This window comes from Pteropus medius, unplaced genomic scaffold (assembly GCF_902729225.1).
Source record: "Pteropus medius unplaced genomic scaffold, Ma_sr-lr_union100, whole genome shotgun sequence".
Taxonomy (NCBI): domain Eukaryota; kingdom Metazoa; phylum Chordata; class Mammalia; order Chiroptera; family Pteropodidae; genus Pteropus; species Pteropus medius.
The window spans coordinates 7,057,098-7,078,579 of NW_024356336.1; the positions used below are offsets into that span (position 1 = coordinate 7,057,098).

Consider the following 21,482-nt stretch of genomic DNA (forward strand, 5'->3'; position numbering starts at 1 on the left):
CATTCTTTATCATCGTTCCCTTTGCACTGCTCTTTCTCACCATTTCTGCTATGAGGACAGGGTAAAATAGAAAATAGCACCATCCATTGTGTATGCAAGAAGTCTGTGGGCTGTGATTCATGTTAAAGCCAACTTAATAGATATATAATTATCTTTATTTGTGTGCATGTGATAGAAACGTTCAACCCGGAAGAGGGAACAGAGGAACCGGGTTTCTCTTTTCAATCTGCTCTACATTCTTTGTTTTCTGTATTTCAGATGAATTTCCTGAAGTAAACCGAGCCTCAATTCGACAGGATCACAAGGGGCGATTCTATGAAGACTTTTATAAGTAAGTTTTGAGTGCTTTATTATGCCCCCCCTTTTTTGTCTGTTTCTTTCTTTTTTAAAAAAATATTATTTTAGAATAATTTTAGGTTTACAGAGAAGTTACAAAGATAATACAGAGTTCCCATATACCTATCACCCAGTTTTCTCTGTTAACATTTCATAGCCAAGGTACATTTGTCAAAACTACAGAACAGCACTGGTACATTCCTATTAACTAAATTTCAGACTTTTTTCAGATTTTACCAGTTTTTCCACTTATACCCCTTTTTTTTTTCAGTTCCAGTCTAGGATTGCATTTAGACTTTGCAAACTTTTTATTGTGAAAAATTTCAGTATCACAAAAGAAGAAAAATGAATAATATAATGAGCCCCATATCCAACACTTGTAATTAATAGCTGTTATTTATCTGTTTGTGTTTTTTTTTTGGCTACATTTTGTTTTGTAGTAAATTATCGATATTATAACATTTTATTCCTATGAATATCTAAAGAATAAGGACATTTTCATATATAATTACAATATAACCACATATATAACTACAATATATAACCGCAATCACATTTAACAAAATAATAATTCTATAATATTCAATATCTAGTATGTATTCGTATTTTCTTAATTGTCTCCAAAGCAACTTCTTGTTTGGTCTGTTTCTTAAGTCTCAATCTAAAACAATTTCCCATTCTCTCCCTCCTCTTCCCCCTACCCCTAAGTGTTGACTCGTTGGAGAATCTGAGTCAGTATCCTATGGAACTGTGCTTCTCAAAATTCAGTGTGTATATGAACCATGCTCAGGGGATCATATTAAAGTGCAGATTCTAGTTAGTTCAGCAGGTCTAGGGTGGACCTGAGAGTCTGCATATTTCCTGTGCTCGCACATTTTGCTTGTCTTTGCACTACATTTTGACCAGGAAAGCTGTAGAGGACCCTTTCTGGATTTCTCTAATTGGACCTTGTGGTGGTGTTTATTTTCTGCAAACCAGACAACTGGACGATTTTGCTGCCCTACCCCCTGACGTTTGCCAGTGCCTAGAGAGAGTTTGTAATTGTCAAAGTGGTGGAGGTGGGATAGGAAAGAGATGCACAACTGATATCCAGTGGGTAGCCAATGATGCTAAACATCCTACAATGCACAGGACAGCCCTTCCACCCTTCTAACAAAGAGTCATTTAGCCCCAAAAGTCAATAATGCTGAGGTTGAGAATCCTTCTCGAAAGACTTGGTTAACTTTATGTTGAACCTTTTTAATAAGACTTACCTTGTTGCTGATCCCATGGACTTCATATTGCATCACCACAGAATGCAGTCAGCCCAGTTGTCCTAACAGTCACTGAATAAGGGGACACTTTGTGAGATGATGGACATATTCTAAGTATAAGCGTGTTGCTTGATGCCATGGGGCTGTAGGACCTTGACCTCTTCTACATTCTCCGATATGTGGAAAAATTTACCAAGTGATTATTGGCATTTCAGGTGAAGGCTGGAGCAGACATCAAAATGGATTTGAGAAAGCCTTTTGCTTTTCAGAACGTGTTTTATTCTTGCCTAATGTACAAAGATTTTGTGTTTAAGTCAAAACCAACTGCTTTGAGAATTCTTCCTTCTAACTCACCACCCTGTTTCTGGTTCCGTCTTGCTTCCTCTTAGTTTCCCCTCCTGCCTCAGACTTGGAAACATAGTGTCTCTCTGTTTTGCTATAACAGTTTATTATGTCGGTTAAATTTTTGTTTCAAATGGGCAATCTTTCCTCTCCACCCCTGGCATCTGGAGGCTTAAACATATTTCTTTGTAGCTAGTTCTTTCCTGTCAAGCTAGCACCAAATGCCAACTTGTATTTTTTCCCTTTTTTATCTTTGTAATAATATTCTTAAAAAATATTTTGTCTTTTATAACCATAATTTAATATAAACAGGATTGTGACAAGAGTTGTGGAAACTTTTAAGGCAGTTTTTTGGATAACCTTTTAAACTTCATATTTCAAAACTTTTAAATCTATGGGAAAATTGAAAGAAGAATATAATGAGTATCTATACTTTTCATCTACATTTACCAGTTATCGACATTTAATAGGTACATGATTATATTATACTTCATTATGTAACTCCTAAGAACAAGGACATTTTTTTTTTACATAACTAAAATATAGTGGTATTCAGGACTTTTAACATTGATATAAATACCATTATCTAACATATATTTCATATTCAGATTTCTCCAGTTGTCTCAATATTCTTTACTGATATGTTTTTCGTGATCCAGATTTCTCTCTGGAATCTCTAAGAATTCTCTCTAGAATCATGCATTGTTTTTAGCTTAAATCATCTTTTGTGTTTGTTTGTTTTTATAATATTTTATTATGAAAAATTTCAAGCATATAGAAAACTTGAGAGGATTATACAGTGAATACCCATATATCCACCACCTGTATTTTACAATGAACATTTTTCTATGTTTGCTTAACCACTTATCAGATTACCTTTTTGTGTCATTTAAAAAATAATGCATATTTATTGTAGGAATTTTGAAAAATATAGAAAGCACAAGATAGAAAATAATAGTGGCTCCCCAATCCTATTGAGATAATAATAAGCTGGTAATAGTTATCGTTTATTATTGAGGACATACCAGGTCACTGTTCTAAGCACTTTATATATCTTGATTCATTTAAATATTCCAACATCATATGAGATAGTCACTGTTACTCCATTTTACAGATGTGGAAACTTGAACACAGTTTAAGTAATTTATCCAAAATCCATGGAAAATTAAGTGACGGAGTATGCACTTGACTCAGGCAATCTACTTCATAGTCTGTGCTTTTGACCACTATATTCAACTTCATATGAATTATACTTTAAATTATTTGTTGATCTTTTGGGTCCTGTATCACTGTGAGAATTTCATGCAAGTGATAAGCCGTCTTCTTCTCTGACATCACCATTCATCCCTTTGTGCAGGTGAATTCTTCATACTGCTTCAGGGGATTCCTGGAACCCTGAGAGCTCTTTAGGCTTAACAATATATGAAGTTATGTCTACATAATGAGTATGCATTCATTTGAGTATAATTATGGATATATTAAAATATACATAAAGCATGAATAAATGAATTATGAATGTAGATTATATATGTATATGACTATATCATTAATATATTAAAATTCCCCCACATTATTAAAAATCATTCCTAACATTTTATAGGTTGAAAGTAGCTTTGTTTTTTCTTACTACAAAAGCAATATAGGTTCATTTTAGGAAAATCAAAATATAGTTAGGTAAAGAATAATTCAAAATGCACTCAATTCTACCTCCCAGATACAGTCATCACTACCTGGATGTATCAAACCCTGTTCTCTGTTTATAGAGACAAAAATTATTTTTCACAGAGATGTGATCACAGACTCATGATTTTTTTATGTGATGTTTTAAACCAGCATTTTCCACTTAGTAATCACTAATGCTATTCCACGTCCGATACTCTCCTTCCACAGCATCATTTTTATTGCTATATAGAAATTCCATTGAGTTGCCAGCTATTACTGAACACTGAGCTGATTTTCAACTTTTCACTATTGTCAGTGGTTCTGCCGATGAATATTCTTACGGATAAGTCTTTAAGTATACCCTGAGTCATTCCTTAGTACAAATTCCTAGAAATGGAGTTATGGGATCAAAGGATGTTCTATTTTCGTCTTAAGGCTTTTCATTTGTACAGCCAAATAGCCTTCCAAAACTATTGTAGTAGAAAATCTCATTTCCTAGCAGTAGTGTTATTTCTCTGTCCTCACCAATACTGAATACTCTTTTGGGCAGGGGTGGGGTGGGGGGCAGTTCTTTCCCAATTAGATTGGAGGAAAAATTCTTAAGATTGATTTATTAATGGCAGTAAATGTTTTTTCATGTTCATTGGCCTTCGTATTTCTCTTTCGTGAATTGTCTATTCATCTCCTTAGCTCATTTTTCCATCTTTTTTGTTTTTTACTGCTGGTCTGACTTTTGCAATCCAAAGTGAAACACTTCTAACACTATGGTATATGTTTCTCCAGATCTGTTTCTGTTTAGCCCATTTTAAAATTGGCATGATCTTTTAAAATTTGTTTTTAATAAAATAAAGTGTACTTAGATAGAGAGAATAACATTGTGAACTTCCATATGCCTATTCAACAATTATTGAAAAGGATCACATAATTTTTGATAGCTGTACAATATTTTGTCATCTAAAATATGTAATTTAATTCCTTATTGTTAGGTATTTATTTTTTTTCTAATTTAAAACATTATCTATTCCACTGTGATAAATAAACAGATACATAGTTATGTATCTGAGTTTTTAATTAACATTTTTTTAGACATTTTTTAGACAGTTTTAGGTTCACAGCAAAATCGAGAGGAATTTTGAGAGATTTTCCATCTACTTCCTCCCCCTGCACATGCACAGCCCCTGCTCTATTATCGACATCCCTCATCAGAGTGGTGTAATTGTTACAATTGAAGAACCTACGCTTATACATCATAGTCACCCGAAGTCCATGTTTTACCTGAGTGTTCACTCTTGATGTTGTGTATTCTGTGTATAGACAGAGGTATAATGACATGTATCCATCTTTATAGTGTCATGCAGTATTTTCACTATCCTAAAAGTCCTTTGTGCTCCAATTATTCGTCCCCCCACCAAACTCAATCCCTGGCAACCCCTGATCTTTTTAGGGTCTCCATAGTTTTGCCTTTTTCAGAATGTTATATAGTTGGAATCATATAGTATGAATCTTTTAATACTGACATCTTTCACTCAGTAATATGCAATTAAGGTTCCTTCATGTCTTTTCATGAGTTGATAACTCATTTATTTTTAATACTAAATAATACTCCAATGTCTGAGTGTACCACAGTTTGTTTATCCATTCACCTACTGAAGGATATCTTGGTTCCAGGTTTTGGCAATTATAATTGAAACTACTGTAAACATTAGGTGCAGGTTTTTGTGTGGACATGTTTACAGCTCCTTTGGGTGAATACCAAGGGGTGTGATTTTTTGGGGTCATATGGTAAGAATATTTTTAGTTTTATAAGAAACCGCCAATCTGTCTTCTAAAGTTGCTCCATAGCCTTTTCAGGATTTGATATTGTCAGTGTTCCTGATTTTGTCTATTTTGGCAGTATATAGTACTGTCTTGTTGTTTTAATTTGCTTTTCTTTGATGACATATGATGTGGAGCATCTTTTCATATGCTTATTTGCCATCTGCATATCTTCTTTGACAAGATGTCTGTTCAGGTCTTTTGCCTATTTTTTAATTGGGTTTTAAAATTGTCTTATTGTTGAGTTTTACAGTTCTTTGTATTTTTGGATGATAATCCTTTATCAAATGTGTCTTTTGTAAATATTTTCTTCCAGTTTGTGGCTTGTCTTCTTGTTCTCTTGACATTGTCTCTTGTATGGCAAAACTTTTTTTACTTTAATGAGATCTAGCTTATCAATTTTTTCTTTCATGAATTGCGCCTTTGGTGTTGTATCTAAAAAAAAGTCGTCACTATGCCCAAGGCTATCTATGTTTCCTCCTATGGTATCTTCTAGGGGCTTTATAGTTTTATGTTTTATTTTTAGGTCTATGATCCATTTTTAGTTAATTTTTTTGTGATGGGTATAAGGTTTGTGTCCAGATTATTATTATTATTTTTTTTTTGGCATGTGAATGCCTAGTCCCAGTACCATTTGTTGAAAAGACTGTCTTTATTGTATTGTCTTTGCTTCTTTGTCAAAGACCAGTTGACTGTTTATTAATGTGGGTCTGTTTCTGATCTCTCTATTCTCTACTAATCTATTTGTCTGTTCTTTTGCCTATACCTCACTGTCTTGATTACCGTAGCTTTATAGTAAGTCTTGAAGTCGGAAAGTGTCAGTCCTACAACTTTCTTCTTTTCAGTATTGTATTGGTTATTCTGGGTCCTGTGTGTTTCTTTAGAATAAATTCTTAGCATTATAATTACTAGATTAATAGAAATTTAACATTTTCTTTTAAAGTTTATTTAATTTTTGGAATACATTCACATGGTTCAAAATTTTAAAGGTACAGACCATATACAGTTAACAGATTCCTAGCCATCTCTTTCCACTAATCTAGTTTCCTGATCTAGATATGTTCATTGGATATATATATGTATATATATATGACAAAAATATGAATGTTCTCTTTTAAGACCTTTCATATATCCCACCTGATTATAATTCAGTATATGAGACTGTTCATATCTCTGCTCAACAATGAGTATTAATACAATCTCAAGGTAGTTTTTAAATATTTTCTTATTTTTTAAAAATTTTCAATCTATGTAACTATTGATGTGATTACATTTCTTTGTTAATGTTTGTTAAATGCATTTGACTCTATTACTATTAAATGATAAATTCCCCTACATTTGGGAATCCCATCTTCTCCTTTCCTTGAAACCCTGTAAGGAACCTTATGTCCTGTATATAATAGTTGCTCTGTATCTATTCTATAATAATACTCCTTTCAGAGTGGTGGTGCAGAATGAGAGGAGAGAAGAGTGGACTTCACTCCTCGTGACCATTAAAAAGCTCTTCATCCAGTATCCAGTGTTGGTGCGACTGGAACAGGCAGGTACTGCATCCATGTGACAGAAGGTGCAGCAGGGAAAGGAGGTATAGGTGGCAGCTGGGAGGTGAAGAGGTTCATGCCTGTTTCCCTTCCAGTGCTGTGTATAGTTTCTGCTTTTGGTCAGGTTTCTATTTCTAGTTGAGTCCAGTTGTTTATTATGTATGCAGTAAGTTCAATAATGTCCCTACTACAGGGTGGGAGGCCCTATGGAGCCAGGTACCTTCCACTTGTTTGTTTGTTTGTTTGTTTTTATGGTGACATTGGTTAACTAAATCCAATAAGTTTCAGCTGTACACTTTAACAGTAAGGCATGTATATATTTACAATGTGTGTTCACCTCCCATAGTTAGATTTCTTTCTGTCACCACATATTTGACCCCCTTTACCCTGTCTACCTCTCCCCTCTTCCCCTACTCCCTACCCTCTGGTAACCACTAGTCTGTAGTCCATGTCCATGAGTTTCCACTTGTTTTTTAAGAGTTCATCTTTCATGAGATGGTTTTCCTTCTCTTGTATCTTTTGCTTCAGAGGGCTTTCCTCAAGGAGACAATTCTACCTCAGCACAAGGAAACTACCTAGAGGCCATCAATCTATCATTCAATGGTGAGTAAGGACCATAGGCATCTTGCTTACTGCGCAACTACGAACTTCTCTTTACTAATGTCCAAAGATCCAGACCTAGTTGCTGTGATGCCCCCACCTCCCTTCCCCCAACATTAATGGAAAGTAATAACTTCTGATGGCCAGCATTTAGCTCTTACGTCTTCTTTTGGGAAACTAACCTGCTGTTCTCATCTGTTTCTCATGGTAACCTAAAAGTAAAAAGAGCTGGAGGAGTCTTCCTTTCACTCTTTGTTTTACTAAACTGTGTTCTTATTTTTCACCCTATCCCTCAACTGCTTCTAGGTAATATTTTTTTTTCGGTCTACTTTTTTTTTTTTTAATTACAAAAGTTACCCACGTGCCTAGCATTCAAGGAATAGAGAAGTGTATTAAGTAAAACTGAGTAGCTCCTCCCTTCCTCCACTGTCAGCCTCCTTCCAAGAAGGACCATGGTTAAGAGTATAGTGTGATTTCTTTTGAGTGTTTGTCCCTTAATTTATGTGTTAGCTGACATACTGTAAACAAAAAGAGAAATTTAAGGATGCATGGGCTCAATGGGTCACCAGGAAAGGTTTGAACACCATGCTGAAGAAGGCGAGAACCAGGGTGCCTCTGGGAACTCCAGCAGCAGGAATTCCTAGAGCCGTATTCATCTCCCAGCAACCCTGTCTCTGCATCTGATCACCCTAACTCCAGTTAGATATCTGTTCTGCCTTGGCCAGTGGCAGAAATAATGATGAGTGTTCACTGCACTGTGTATATCACCTTCCCATGTGTCTGTACTCGGGTGCTAGAAATTCTAGAGCATGGGTCTTTTATTAGTAAATCTTTTTGTCATACTTGAATATCATTAATTTTCCAAAGTAAGAATTACACAAGCCAGAAATAAAAAAGAATTAATTGCCAAATTTACAACATCATCACGAGATTCTGGTCCACCTCTCAAATATTGTCAGAAATTAATATTTTATTCTTATAAGTTTTAGTGCAGACTCATTTATGGATGGAAATTAATGGCATTAAATTTGAGCATTTAAATATGCACAAGGCAAGGATTGATGGGGAGAGATTAACAAAGGTGACAATGACATAGTCTTCTGTTAATACAGTTTTTAATATAGAAGGGAAAGACAGATGTGCATATGACTAACTAGAAATCAAGTCAGAATGTGGCAGTTGCAGTAATAGAAATATAGATAAATCTCTGAGAGCATAGAGATGCTTGCCAGTGGCTGGTTTTTGATATGCCGTAACATCTTCATTGGAGGACTTTTTGCTTTTGTTCAAGTGTTTGACAAGCATTATATCAACCGGAACTTTGATCGAACTGGCCAGATGTCTGTGGTGATCACGCCTGGGGTGGGTGTGTTTGAAGTGGACCGGCTACTCATGATCTTGACCAAGCAGCGGATGATAGATAATGGTAATGCTCCCTGGTTCGTGCTGTCTCTGAGTGTTTATAGCTCAACTTACCTTTAGAACTGTGAGCTTTCCCTGGCTCTGTGCATGGAGGTCTGGGGATGTGAATAATGATAGAGCTCCATTGTCATATTGGTTTGGGAAATGCTGGGTCATGCACAGTTAGGCACGACCATTCTTTAATTGCAGATTTTATTATGTTGGTGTATCTTGTTTATTTCCAAAGGGCATAACTGGTACTCTGAGTTTCTCAAATATATGTGACACTGGAGAACCCTTTCTGGGGGGGATTGTTTCAACCAGTATCCATGAGCCCATCTTTGGAAGTACCCTTGAGTCACCAAGTCCAGCCCTCTTACCATGATATGCCATGGTTCCCCAGCTCGCACCTCCACACCCCCATTTAATTTGTGTTTCCACAACAAGATGGAGTTGGGAAATAAATCCTGATTGCCAGTAATGAAGCTCTATTAAGTGATATGGATCGTTTTGCTTTTTACTGAGATGACAGGATTCCTTTTCCTTTCTGGCCTTGACACTTCAGTAATGGAGGCCTGGTTGTCTTTTTGACAAATCATGATCCACAAGGCAGTCAGAGGCTGATTGTCAAGCATCAAATAATGGTAGGTGTGACAGAACTATTTACTTCTTCGCTGTGTAGATAGCTCTGAGGAGGTTATAAATCATAGGATGGTAAGTTGACTTTGCCTCATACCCTCACCCAGTGGAATAACACCAATAATATATTGGAGCACTTACTTCTGCCTCTCCCCTCCTCAACCACCACCCCCCCAAACTATTTTTGTCTCTTCTTTTTTAGGAATTGGTGTGGACTTGGTGTGCATGGGGGAGCAACCGTTACATGCTGTCCCACTGTTCAAGGTAATTAGATTTTGGATTTTGTACTAAAAGCCTGTTTCTAGCACCAGGCCAGGGTGATCTTGAGAATAATAAAACACAGAAAAGTTGGAGCAGTTTCACATCCTACTTAATTTTTAGCTAATCTATGCTGGCCTTTTCCCTTTCAGCTGCATAATCGGAGTGTTCCTCACGATTCTCGTCAGGGTGACGACTATAATATTCCTCACTGGATAAACCACAGGTGGGTGTGATCTTGATTCATAGTAGATGATAAGACTTCCTTGCCATTTTCTTTTCAAATCTGTTAAGTTCTTATTATAAAGTCTTTGTCAAGAAAATGTAGAAACCAAAGTTCCAACATTTGCTTTAAGCTTCTCTACATGTAATGAATGCAGTAGCAGTAACATAAGAACAGTCTACAATGAAAAAAATAGAAACAAATTTTGGAGGACTTATTTCCACTATTATTCCCAACCCTTACTATTCCGCACTCCCACAATCCATAGCAGACCAACATTGTGCCTGGCCTCCTCCGTTTGTAGAAAAATCCCCATGCCTCTTCTTCACATGGGACGAGGCCTCAGTGTCCCTGCCGATTCCAGCTCAAGGATGGTGTCTCTCGTCCCTCTGCCAGTGCCACTGCCTTATCCTGGCCTTCATCTTTTTGAACAACTGCAGTAATTTCTCTTCTTCAGTCCATCCTTTAGACCAGGATTTCTCAACGTTGACACTACTGACATTTTGGCCAGATCATACTTTGTTGTGAGGGGCTGTCCTGTGCATTGTAGGGTGTTGACTAACATCCCTGACCTCTACTCTCGACGCCGACAGCACATACACTCCCAGTTTTGACAGCCAAAAATGTCTGCAGAAACAGTGGCTAAGTGAATTTCCCTATCAAAAAACCTGGAGAAAGGTAAACTGTTTCTTTGAAACACTGTAGGTAGAGCTTATACCTCTGGAAACTAATTATGAGAACTAGATGTCCTTGAATAAACATGCCAAAAGTGAAAAGAATTTAAAAAACATTCTTTTTAATGTTTTATGATTTTTTAAAAATGATTGCAGGTTATAGAGAATACAGGTAAAACCATTGGAAGCTGGGGAGGAAAATCATTTAGATTGAAAAATATATTTTTTTAATGTCTGTAGATATTGCCACATGTACCCCACAGGTGGCAAGATTACCCCCATCTTCCCATTGAGAATCACTTCTTTAGAGCTGTGCTTTCTTCTTTCCTTTAAAAATTTTTTTTTTCTTAAGTAACAGAGCCCTTTCTTCGAGTAAAAGTCTTACTTGAAACTAAGTATATGAAAGCAAAACAGCATTAGTGTTCCTCTCTGGCCTCACAGAGCAGGCCCTGATACAGCACCAGGGAACCATGGGGGTCTATCAGCCACTGCTGTACGTGGTTGCCAGAGTCATTTTTTGTGAAAACCAAATCCTATGGCTCTTTTTCTAATTCCTCATGCTGGCTTGATAAAGACTTAAGTCTGACGTGTGAGGCCTCGTTTCCTACCACTTGCCTCCTTTCATTCTGCCTGGCAGACACCTATCTAGAGGGCCTCTCCACCTGCCCTTTCCCTCGCAAATGCTTTTTATCCTCTGACAACCAGCCCCAATATCTCTCTTCGTGAGTTCTTCCTGTGCTGCCCCCAGTGCCAGTAGCCACGTTCTCTTGAGTGCTTTCAGAGCACTCTATCCTTCTCTGGGTTGTCTGTCTTCAGGCAGAACTCCTGAGGGGCAGATGACTACTTGGCTGATGCCTCAAGCTCAATTTTGGCTTCTGTTTAGTTGCAAATCTTTCCTGGAGACCAGCTTGAAAACTCATCACAAACACTGATTTCAGCCTGTAATATTTTCTTTATCTTGGTCATGGACCAGATTGTCCTTGTATGGTGGTTGCTGCCGGTCAGTTGTAATCATTCATCAGTGAAGAACCAGTTTCATGAGCAAGGAATAGTCATTTGGCCAGCTCGTACGGGTAGAGTGTTCACATTGTAATTATCCTGTTCTATGTATGCCTCACTCTTCTCGGGGAGCCCAGTGAGATCTTCTCCGGTTGGTCATCCATGTTATTTCTTTACATATATGTATATGTGGCTGTTTAATGATGCTTAATTTTGTACATTGTCATTGTATTGTCTGACAAAGTCACTTTACGAAAAAGTGACTGCTTCATAAGAAAATGCCTTCAGAATCTTCCTCATCTTACATTTATGTTACTGTTATTTTAAAAATTTGGTTGAGGTAAAATAGGAGCATTTTGAACTTATTTCTTTTTCACTCCAGACACAAATGTATATTCTTTGTTAGTCAGTCCTCTAATTGTTTTTGGATTTGTGATCTTAAATAAACATTCACATTTTTTTGCCAGTAAGAAAAGAGCTGCTGTTTACACACCGTATTTCATGATTTCAAGTTTAGTTGAGGAAACAATTAAAGGAAAAGTAGCCTTAGCACACAAAATTATATATGAATTTAAGTTTTGCAGTTTCATCAAATTTTACCACTAACTTGAAAGTTTCCTGATTTTTCACTTTATTTTTAATCCTAAATTGGCTCTCTGATGCCAGTTAAGATGGAGGATGGATCCATGCGGGAAGGGGCTTCAGGATGAGAGCTGGGAAAGGCCCGAGGCCTGTTTTTTACATCTCATTGTGAGCCTTGTTTACTTGAGCCACTGGGGAGGGGAGCAAGAGGCCTGGTGGCCTGAGATGGACGGCTGCTCACAGGGGCCATTATTCTCATCCTGTCAGCAAAGCCTCTTCAGAAGCAGGCAAAATGTTTTCACTGTTTAGTACGGTCAGAGACCTACTCAGCATAATTAAATTTTCTTCAGTAAGAACTTATTACTCCCAAAGTATTTCTGGCTAATAATAAAAATGGATTAGAAAGTTAATTAATACTAGATCCATAAGAATTATAAAACTGAGATTTGGGGATATCACAGGTTGTAACTGGAATCTGCTTGGACATCATAGAGAGCATCTTGCCACATCGTGCAGTGAGGAACACAAGTTCCAGAGAGGTTAAGTGGCTTGCCTAAGGTTGAATGCCAAGTTCATGGCAAAGCCACAGCTATTGATATGAACCATTTGAAATTATATTAGATTTTTATTATTATTATTATTATTATTATTTATGCCTACAGCACCTGGTCTTCCTAGTGGTCTCCCATCCAAGTATTAACCAGGCCCGACCCTGCTTAACTTTCGAGATCAGACATCAGGCTTGTTCAGGGTGACATGGCCGTAGACCATGGATTGTGGCTCTACTGGGGCACGAACCCAGGACCTTCTGTGTGTAAAGCAGATGTGCTAACCGCTACAGTATGGAACCATGTCCTATGTTAGATTGTTTTTGACCTTCAAACACAGCAATTTCGTGTGCTTCAATCTAATAGAAACTTATTCTTCTGGCTGACATCACTTCGCCAATCAGATCTTTTACAATTAGTGTCTGGAAAGAGAATAACATCTTTTACTTGGTACTTTTCTTGATACCACTGTGAAAGGCCAAGTCCCAGAGGCTGGTTGGACTTCTGGTCTGATTGCAGGCAGTATTTCTTAAATTCTTATGCACCTAATGTGCCACTAGGATTGCCCAACAGTCCACTGGTTATCTATAGATACTGGCCCCTCCCCTTTTTTTTTTTGCTTATGATCAGTTGTGATAGAAGATGGGGATTGGTCAATATTCAATATTCAATTTTTAGCACAAGTTGTAGATTTAAAAAAATACAGGGAGATGCATAAGGAATAGAAAAGGCTGCACAGCCTCTATTCACTTATTCATTCATCATACCCAGGGCAAGGCTGCATCTCCAGTTTTCTTGTGTATCTGACATGACTGCATTAAGATATGATTTTCAGAGAGATTAGGACTTGATGGTTTGTTTCTGCCATCTTTTCTCTAATGCCACCTTTTCTTTTTTTTGCCTGGATTGTTCTTGCTTACTAAGTGCTGATCGATCAAAGAGTGATAGAAACCTCCCTTGTGCCAGCATCATGCCAAGTCTCTAGGTGAAAAAGTATTGTGGTATAAATAGATTTATCTCTGCCATAAGGAGAAGATTCTAATCCAGTTAGGAATCAGGAGCTAGCATGAAACAATTTATGGGGGAAAAGAAGAATAGAACACAGTTAAAAACTTAATGTTTTATAGTAATTACAAAAGAAGTTAGAATTGGGAAGACCAGTGAAGCCCGAGACAAAGGCTTTCACAAGAGTACTGATCCATAGCTGGGATTTCAGTTTTTTCTTGAGGTTTAAAATGAAAGGAGTTTAGATTAATAACCCCGTTTGTTTCTTTTACAGTTTCTACACGTCCAAAAGCCAGCTCTTTTGTAACAGTTTTACTCCACGGATAAAACTGGCAGGAAAGAAGGTAGGTGTTACCAACCAGCAGAGCCTTCGGGGCCTGTCACACACCCACGTGGTTATTTTGGTCCTAAGACACTCACTTACCCCCATGATGATAAATGAATTTAAGAAATTGTCTTAGAACTTTATAATTTTTCATGTTAAATAATCAACAAGGCAAACCCCCAGACATAAGAAATACCTTTGATAAAAATATGACATAGAACTATTTTTAGTTCGTTAATAATAAAAACTATTTTTATTATGATGTAATTGGTTTATTCAGACACTAAGACCTCTTAGATACTGGTAAGGACAAACACATAGACGCACATTGCAGCAAAGTGGAAATATAACTAAAAGATTGCATCTTAGTGATAGTTAAAGACATTCAAACAAGAATGGTGGTTCAGTTTTTGCATACCAAATATGTTAAGAACGTATTAATATTTATACCAAATGCTGGAACAAAGTGTGGTGAAATTGGTGCTTGAGTCCCTGGTTGGTGTCCATTACATATGAAGAGCATTTCAGCCATGTGTATCAAGAACAGTACAAATGGTCATGCCACTTGACCAGATAACTACATTTTTAGCCATGTGGCCTAAGAAAATAATTGAGGATATTGAATGTCAAGAGATCTTGGTCTAGTTTTATTCATTATAGTGACATGTCAAAAATAATAAGGAAATGGCTAAATAAACCATGAAATATCCACGTGGTGGAATATATTTGCACCCAATAAAAATGCTACTCAAAAGAATGTGAAAAAGCCTTTTTAATGTAATATGAAGAGAAAATCAGGCTGTATATAGGCCTCACACTAGGGTGCTCTCTTCCATCTGCCTATTTCTGGCAGAGCTGAACCCTCTGAAGGTTGCCCCACTGGGACTGTTACATTAGTGGTATCAGGGCCATTTCTTCCCTTTTTTGGAGGGGAGGAGGTTGATGTTACTTTTCTGATAGGGAAAATATTAATTTGGAGGAATATGAGGACTCCTAAAAATAGATTATATCAAGTAGAGAAGTGCTAAGAGAGTGAGACTCTGCCTAGAAAGGTCCTTCTCCAGCCTCCTAAGGTTTTATGCCTTCACCGCAAGCATTCTTGGCAAAGTGGGACGTGGAGGAACTTCTCTGCAACAGGATCGTTTTGAAGGTTAAAATGTTACAGAAGGACGTGGTTCCATAGTGTAGTGGTTAGCATGTCTGCTTTACATGCAGAAGGTCCTTGGTTAGTGCCCAATGGAGCCACAGTCCATGTTCTACGGCCATCGGTTACAGTGAAGGCTAAGACATGGTCTCTGCCCTGTAGAGCAGCCATCTACATTACTGTGCCTGTAATAAGTTCTGTTCTAGCAGAGAATGGAGTGATTAATTCTCTATTTAATTTTACAGCCTGCCTTTGAGAAAGCAAAAAATGGCCGTGATACTTGTGAGTATTTTTCTTCTTTTATCTTTTTTAAGAAAGAGTTAGCTAACTCATGGCAACAAGATTATGTGGGGTCACATAAAAAGTTCAGCCAAGTTGGGAAACCTGAGTTCTCCTTGTGTGACCTTTGGAAAGTCCCTTAACCACTTTGCATATTTTTGTCCTGTCAACTACAAAATTGATGATAATAAAACCTGGTGTTTTTTTTTCATAGTTCAATAGTAGGTGTCAGGTAGAAAAATGTCAAAGTGCAAAACATACATATGAAGATGATATTTTAAAAGCGGGATCACGGAAGAATTACATACTGCTGTTGCCTTGCCTTTACTTAATGCCACACTATTTCTACATCCTTTGACATATAAGTCATTTAATCTCAACAAGCTGATGAAGGGTTATTATCCCATTTTTTGCAGGAGGAGAGGATGACGATGATTTCCTGTGCCTTCCAGATTTTGATGAAGAACCCTCTGAAGGCATCTGGTTGAAATGTATTTTGATGACAATTTGTATTATTTGTGTATTTCAGCTCTTGGGACTCCAAAAGAACCTGAGAACGCCCTTCCCATCCAAGTGGATTATGATGCCTATGACGCTCAAGTGTTCAGGCTGCCAGGCCCATCCCGGGCTCAGCGTCTCGTCACTTGCAGGTTTTATTTTGCCAGATTTACTTTGGGATGGATGTTTAGGAAAACCTGAAGTCCAGTAGGGACTTTCATGAGATCAGCCTCAAAAATGTTTTAAATTAAAATTAACCAAATAGAAGCCAAACCATATAGATCATTAAGGATTCTGTTCTCAGGCTCTCTGGGTCAGCCATTTTGTTAGCTATGTTTGTTATGAGGTGTTTCTCCAAATAAAGAGAGCGTTGTGCATTTTCTAGTCAAGAGAAGCAATTCACAAATTCTGGAATCATCTTTTCACAGGCTGCCACTAATATATATAGGTCCTAAGGCCCAGAGTTTCTTTTAGGTTTATTATTCCCAAAGGGCAAGAGACATTTTTCCCTTTCATTCCTGCTTTTTAAAATTTGCTCCATGGTGTTTTAGTCATATAGTAATTGTGATATAACCAGATTTACCAATATAGTCATTTCTGGGTTTTGTATAAGAAAGTTCTACCCCAAGGTTAGAGATGTATATTTTATATATTTTTCTAATACTTTATATAGTCTTCGATTTTATGCTTAATTCACTGTGTAGAAAATTTGTTTTTAAAGTGTAAAACAATTCTAACTTATTTGTTTCCTAGTTGACTAAATTTACCTAAGATTTCTTAAATATGCAAGTTTAAGCATAACTGATTAGAACAATATTCTGTCTCTTCACATTGTGACAGATGAGCTTATAGTGGCTACATGACTGTCTTCTTGTCTTTTCCCTCTTCTCATCTTAAGGTCTTGTCCTGAGAATTTTGGATCTCAGAATAAATGCTGTTAACAGCAGCTCCTGTGCACAGATTCTGCTTAGGGGTGCAGTACACCCCACAGCTGGCTACCCCAAGATCCTCGGTTTTCCTTTTTATAATCGAAGATGGCAAAACCTGGTCTTTGAGACACCCAGGCTGTGTGTTCCTGAGGGCCTAGACCATGTCTCAATCAGTGCTTTGTCCCCTGTGCAGGATTGAACATATACTCTTATGTTTCTGTTGAAATAATGAACCTGCAGTCAGCCTCGGGATCTATTTTCAGGCTCTTTTTAAGCTCTTACTTCAAACAAAATCCTTCCAGGCAGAAAGAGAACAGCTCTGATGTCAGAGGGGCAGACCTATCAATGGTTGCCTGACTCTCATTCTGGATTTTTTCCTGCCCACTGGGATTTTTCTGATCCTTCTTCCTACTGTTTCCAGAGGTTTTTCCCCTGAGGGAGTTTCCCGTTTTAATCAGGGTGTACTGTTTTTTAAACTTTTATTAAGGAAATGTTCAAACATGTTCAAATAGAGAGACTAGTATAATGAACAGTTATCAGCATGTTGTCAGTCTCGTTTTCATCACTTCCCACGCATTTCAGATTTGGCTTGAGTAGTCTAAAACAAATCCCAAGCATCTTATTTTTTTTTACCTGTAAATATTTCAGTATGTGTCTAATAAGAATTTTAAAAAGCTACGTTATCACAGTACCCTATTACTGGTAACAAAATTAACACTGATTCCTTAATATCCTTAATATCCTCTGATAGCCAGTCCATATTCAGATTTCCCAATTGTCTGAAAAGTGTTTTTACAGCCATTTTGTTTGAATTGGGATCTAAAGAAGATGCACATGTTGCATTTGGTTTTAATGTCTTTTTTTCTGTGACTGTAGAATATCTTGCTTTCTTCATTTGAGTGATTATTTCCTTATAAAGTTTAACTTGTCCTCTATTCTCTGAATTTCCTGTAAACTGGCAATTATTTCTAGAGGTCTGATTAGATTTAGGTTCAGTTTTTGATGCAAGAACACTCCTCAGATGGCGCTGTGTACTTCCTCTTGCATCATGTCATATCGTATCTGGTTACCCTATTTTCAGTGATACAAGATGGATTGGTGGGGTCAGACTGGAGCAATCATTTCTTCACAGTTATGATGGCCATTTGAGAACTGTCTGTCGTTTCTTCCCTTTCTTACCAGCTGCTCAGGGCAAAGTACCTCCTATATTATTTCCTACTCATAGGTTTCATTGGAGATTTTTAAAAATTGATTTCCCAAGTAGCTGGAGCTCGTGACAGTTTTTAGAGTTTTAACTCTAGGTGAGGCAGCGTCCCTTACTCAGTGGTAACTTGTCTCTCTCGGTCAGGTCTGTGCGAGAACGGGAGAGTCACAATCGAAAGAGTGCCAGCTCCTGTGATGTCTCATCCAGCCCTTCCATGCCCAACCGGGCCCTGCCCACTGAAGAAGTGAGGAGCCAGGCTTCTGATGACAGCTCCCTGGGCAGGAGCGCCAACATCCTGATGATCCCACACCCCCACCTGCACCAGTATGAAGTCAGCAGCTCCCTGGGCTACACCAGCACTCGAGGTCTGAGGAGATAATGTTGCTCTTAATCCAAGTAGCTTGAAAAGTTTTTTTAAAAATTATCTGAATAGTAGAATTGATTTCAGTGTCCCGTGGTGATATTTGGGTGTTTATTAGAAAAGCCTAAAAGTGATTCACTGGAATATGGTAAAGCAGAGCATTTATAGGCCTTTAGTTTTCCTGTTTCTCTGTTATGTTTGAATGTTTAGGGATTCTCACTGGTGTACCCACTCCATGTGATATAGGAAACATTTCCCGTTACCTCTACATATTTTTGACCCCTTTTTCCTTCAGTCCTGTTTCTCATCCCTTTCAAAATATGTACTAATCTTTTTTTAATTGGGTTTTCTCATTTTATTTCCATGATAACTAACTAGACCACATTCTTTTTTATTTGATAAACCAGAACGTCAGTCACTTTATTAATTTACAATGAAAAATGCAGCTTTCATGGAGATCCGAATGTTCTCTTCTTGCCTGTAAATCGGCTTGAGGAATTAAATATTGGCTCTTATTGGGTAGAACCATGGAATTTGCATCTGCTGGACCCACTTTCTGATCTCAGGAATTGCATAGTGAACATGGGATGCACACGGGAAGTTGGTTGTGAGTTTCAGCTCTTTGATCCACTCAGGTTCACATGCTGCCTCCCTCTCTATAATAGGGACCATTAGATGGGACAGGTCATGTCTAAATATCATGTCATCTCCTTGCCTGGTTAAGGCTTGATACATCCATTTTTTCATTCTTTTCTCCCCCAAAACATTTTTAACACAAAAACATTTGATTGCTTACTTATGTTCCAGGCCACTGAGTCAATGAAAGGGTTTTCTGATCCACCCAGTCATTCAGAACCCCAGGCTCCTTTCATCCTGGGATGCCATGATCATCAACACTGGTCTCCAAAGTTGCCACAGCAGGGGAAAAGAAAATGGAGATCTTATGTGGAGATATCTTTGGTCTAGGTCTTCATTTAGAGCATGTCATTTCCATCAGTGTTTTATTGGCTAGAAGTTGGCTAAGTTATTTGGCCCCAGTGCAGAGGGACTAGAAACTATAGTCTTGTTGTATGCCTAAGAGAAAAATCAAACTGGTTTAGCAAACACATCAACTGTCTCTGCCAGGGTCTACCTCTTGGTCACCAAATATATTTTTTTATTGTTCTTCCCACATACAGTATATACCCACCCCAAGGAAGACAAGTCAAGTCCTACCGTTCACTCATTGTATCCAGACTAAAGTCCAGGGTCTCCAGGCATTGTCTGGTTCTTCCCATTAGGTTTGGGTATGGCTTTATCTGGCCATTAATTTGGGAACCAGAAATCCCTTCTCCTAAGTATTTAAAAAGTAAACAAACCCAATATTCCACTTCTTTATAGTTTGGTGATTTTACTCATTTCCCTCACTGCCTAACATGTATGATATCCAAGATCCTCGTTAGCCTTGGCTGATCGGTCTGCCTAGTTGTGGTTTCTTTGTAGCTCTATGCTCTCTCTTTGTGCCTCAACTCTGTGATACCCGGCAGATGTCCTGGAGAACATGATGGAGCCACCACAGCGAGACTCCAGTGCACCGGGGAGGTTCCACGTAGGCAGCGCAGAATCCATGCTACATGTTCGACCGGGGGGATACACACCCCAGCGGGCACTGATCAACCCCTTTGCCCCCTCTCGAATGCCCATGAAGCTCACATCAAACAGAAGGCGCTGGATGCACACTTTTCCTGTGGGTAAGTTGGTGGCTCAGGAAAGGGCCCTGGACTGGGAGCTCCTGATCCTTGTCCTCATCACTGATCAACCACGTGGTCTTGGTCAAGTATCTAAACTTTGCTGCACCTCTGGTGCCCCGGCTGTGAGATGGGGGTAGTAACCAAGACCATTTTGCCTACCGAAGAGTTCTTGTTGGGATCCAGTGGACACACTTGGGAATGGGCTTTGTAACTACAATTAGCTGTATCAACCTGAGGGCTTCTGTTTTTCTATTTGAAAGAGACTATGCTTTGTCACCTGCTTTCTTTCCTAAGACTAACATTTGTCATTCTTGGTCATTCTTGGCTCTCTCTAGATATTGTATTGCTGTTTTGATTACACAGTTACATTCCCTTGTTTTCTCTCAGGGGTCTCTGACAACTGAAAAAAATTTTTTTTCCTCCAAATTCACTGTTTTTCATAGTCCATCCTTTTTGATCTATATTCTGTCCTAAAGATGATAGTAGGGTTTTATAAAGCTATGGCTAAAATTAAACTTCAGCTTAATGGGCTCTTACTGGGCTGGGAAGGAACAGATGCAGTAAACTCCAGGGTATTTTCATGGAAGCCGTCTGCTGCGTGCCTGGAAATGTTTAGTTGTTGTTGTTGTTGTTTTTACTTGCTTATAGTATTAAAAGTTAAGTAAGTGAGCAATGAACCTGGTTTTCTTGGCTGTATTTGGGGGTCATTTCCCAAAACCTCCTTTGCCCCGCTTATTTCTGCCATAATCAGTCATACGACTTGTTTCTTTCTGGTGTCTTCTTTGGTGTCATTTTCTTTCTATTTTTATCTCCACTGGCTACCTTTGAGTTCTCATACAAGAACTATTGATGTTTCTTCCTCAACTCCTGTTGCTTTTGTGCTTTTCCTCCTAACACAATTTTGTACTTTTTCTTCTTTTACTAAAACAGCATTCTCCAAACCCGCATCCTCTTGCCCACCTGGCCCTCTAATTGCTGAGGCCCTACTTTCCAGGCTCCCCAACGTCCTGTCTTCTCATTCCCATCCTCAGAGGTTCTTTTCTTTCCCAAGCTAAACTGGTGGTCTCTGGCATATGTCTTACCTCTTCTGCGTTTGGGGTTTCACGCAGATTGTTCCTTTTACCCAGATGCCCT

At 38.1% G+C, this 21,482-nt stretch overlaps 1 protein-coding gene and 1 pseudogene across 14 annotated transcripts in view; one reads left to right on the plus strand and one right to left on the minus strand.

Annotated features, from left to right (window-relative positions):
* Window positions 1-21,482, plus strand: part of DEPDC5 (DEP domain containing 5, GATOR1 subcomplex subunit) — a 112,745-nt gene that overhangs the window by 25,116 nt on the left and 66,147 nt on the right. For all 14 annotated transcript variants that reach the window (XR_005652615.1, XR_005652616.1, XM_039862002.1 and 11 more), the window contains exons 12-22: window positions 259-331; window positions 6,849-6,952; window positions 7,478-7,552; window positions 8,841-8,975; window positions 9,792-9,853; window positions 10,000-10,073; window positions 14,153-14,222; window positions 15,593-15,629; window positions 16,156-16,276; window positions 18,402-18,622; window positions 20,145-20,348. Coding sequence is in view for 12 of the 14 variants with exons in the window: in XM_039862002.1 (XP_039717936.1) it covers window positions 259-331; window positions 6,849-6,952; window positions 7,478-7,552; window positions 8,841-8,975; window positions 9,792-9,853; window positions 10,000-10,073; window positions 14,153-14,222; window positions 15,593-15,629; window positions 16,156-16,276; window positions 18,402-18,622; window positions 20,145-20,348 (1,176 nt within the window). In the remaining 2 variants the exon portion in view is untranslated. The remainder of the gene's footprint in view (window positions 1-258; window positions 332-6,848; window positions 6,953-7,477; window positions 7,553-8,840; window positions 8,976-9,791; window positions 9,854-9,999; window positions 10,074-14,152; window positions 14,223-15,592; window positions 15,630-16,155; window positions 16,277-18,401; window positions 18,623-20,144; window positions 20,349-21,482) is intronic.
* LOC120602033 (uncharacterized) lies at window positions 12,979-13,093 on the minus strand (annotated as a pseudogene).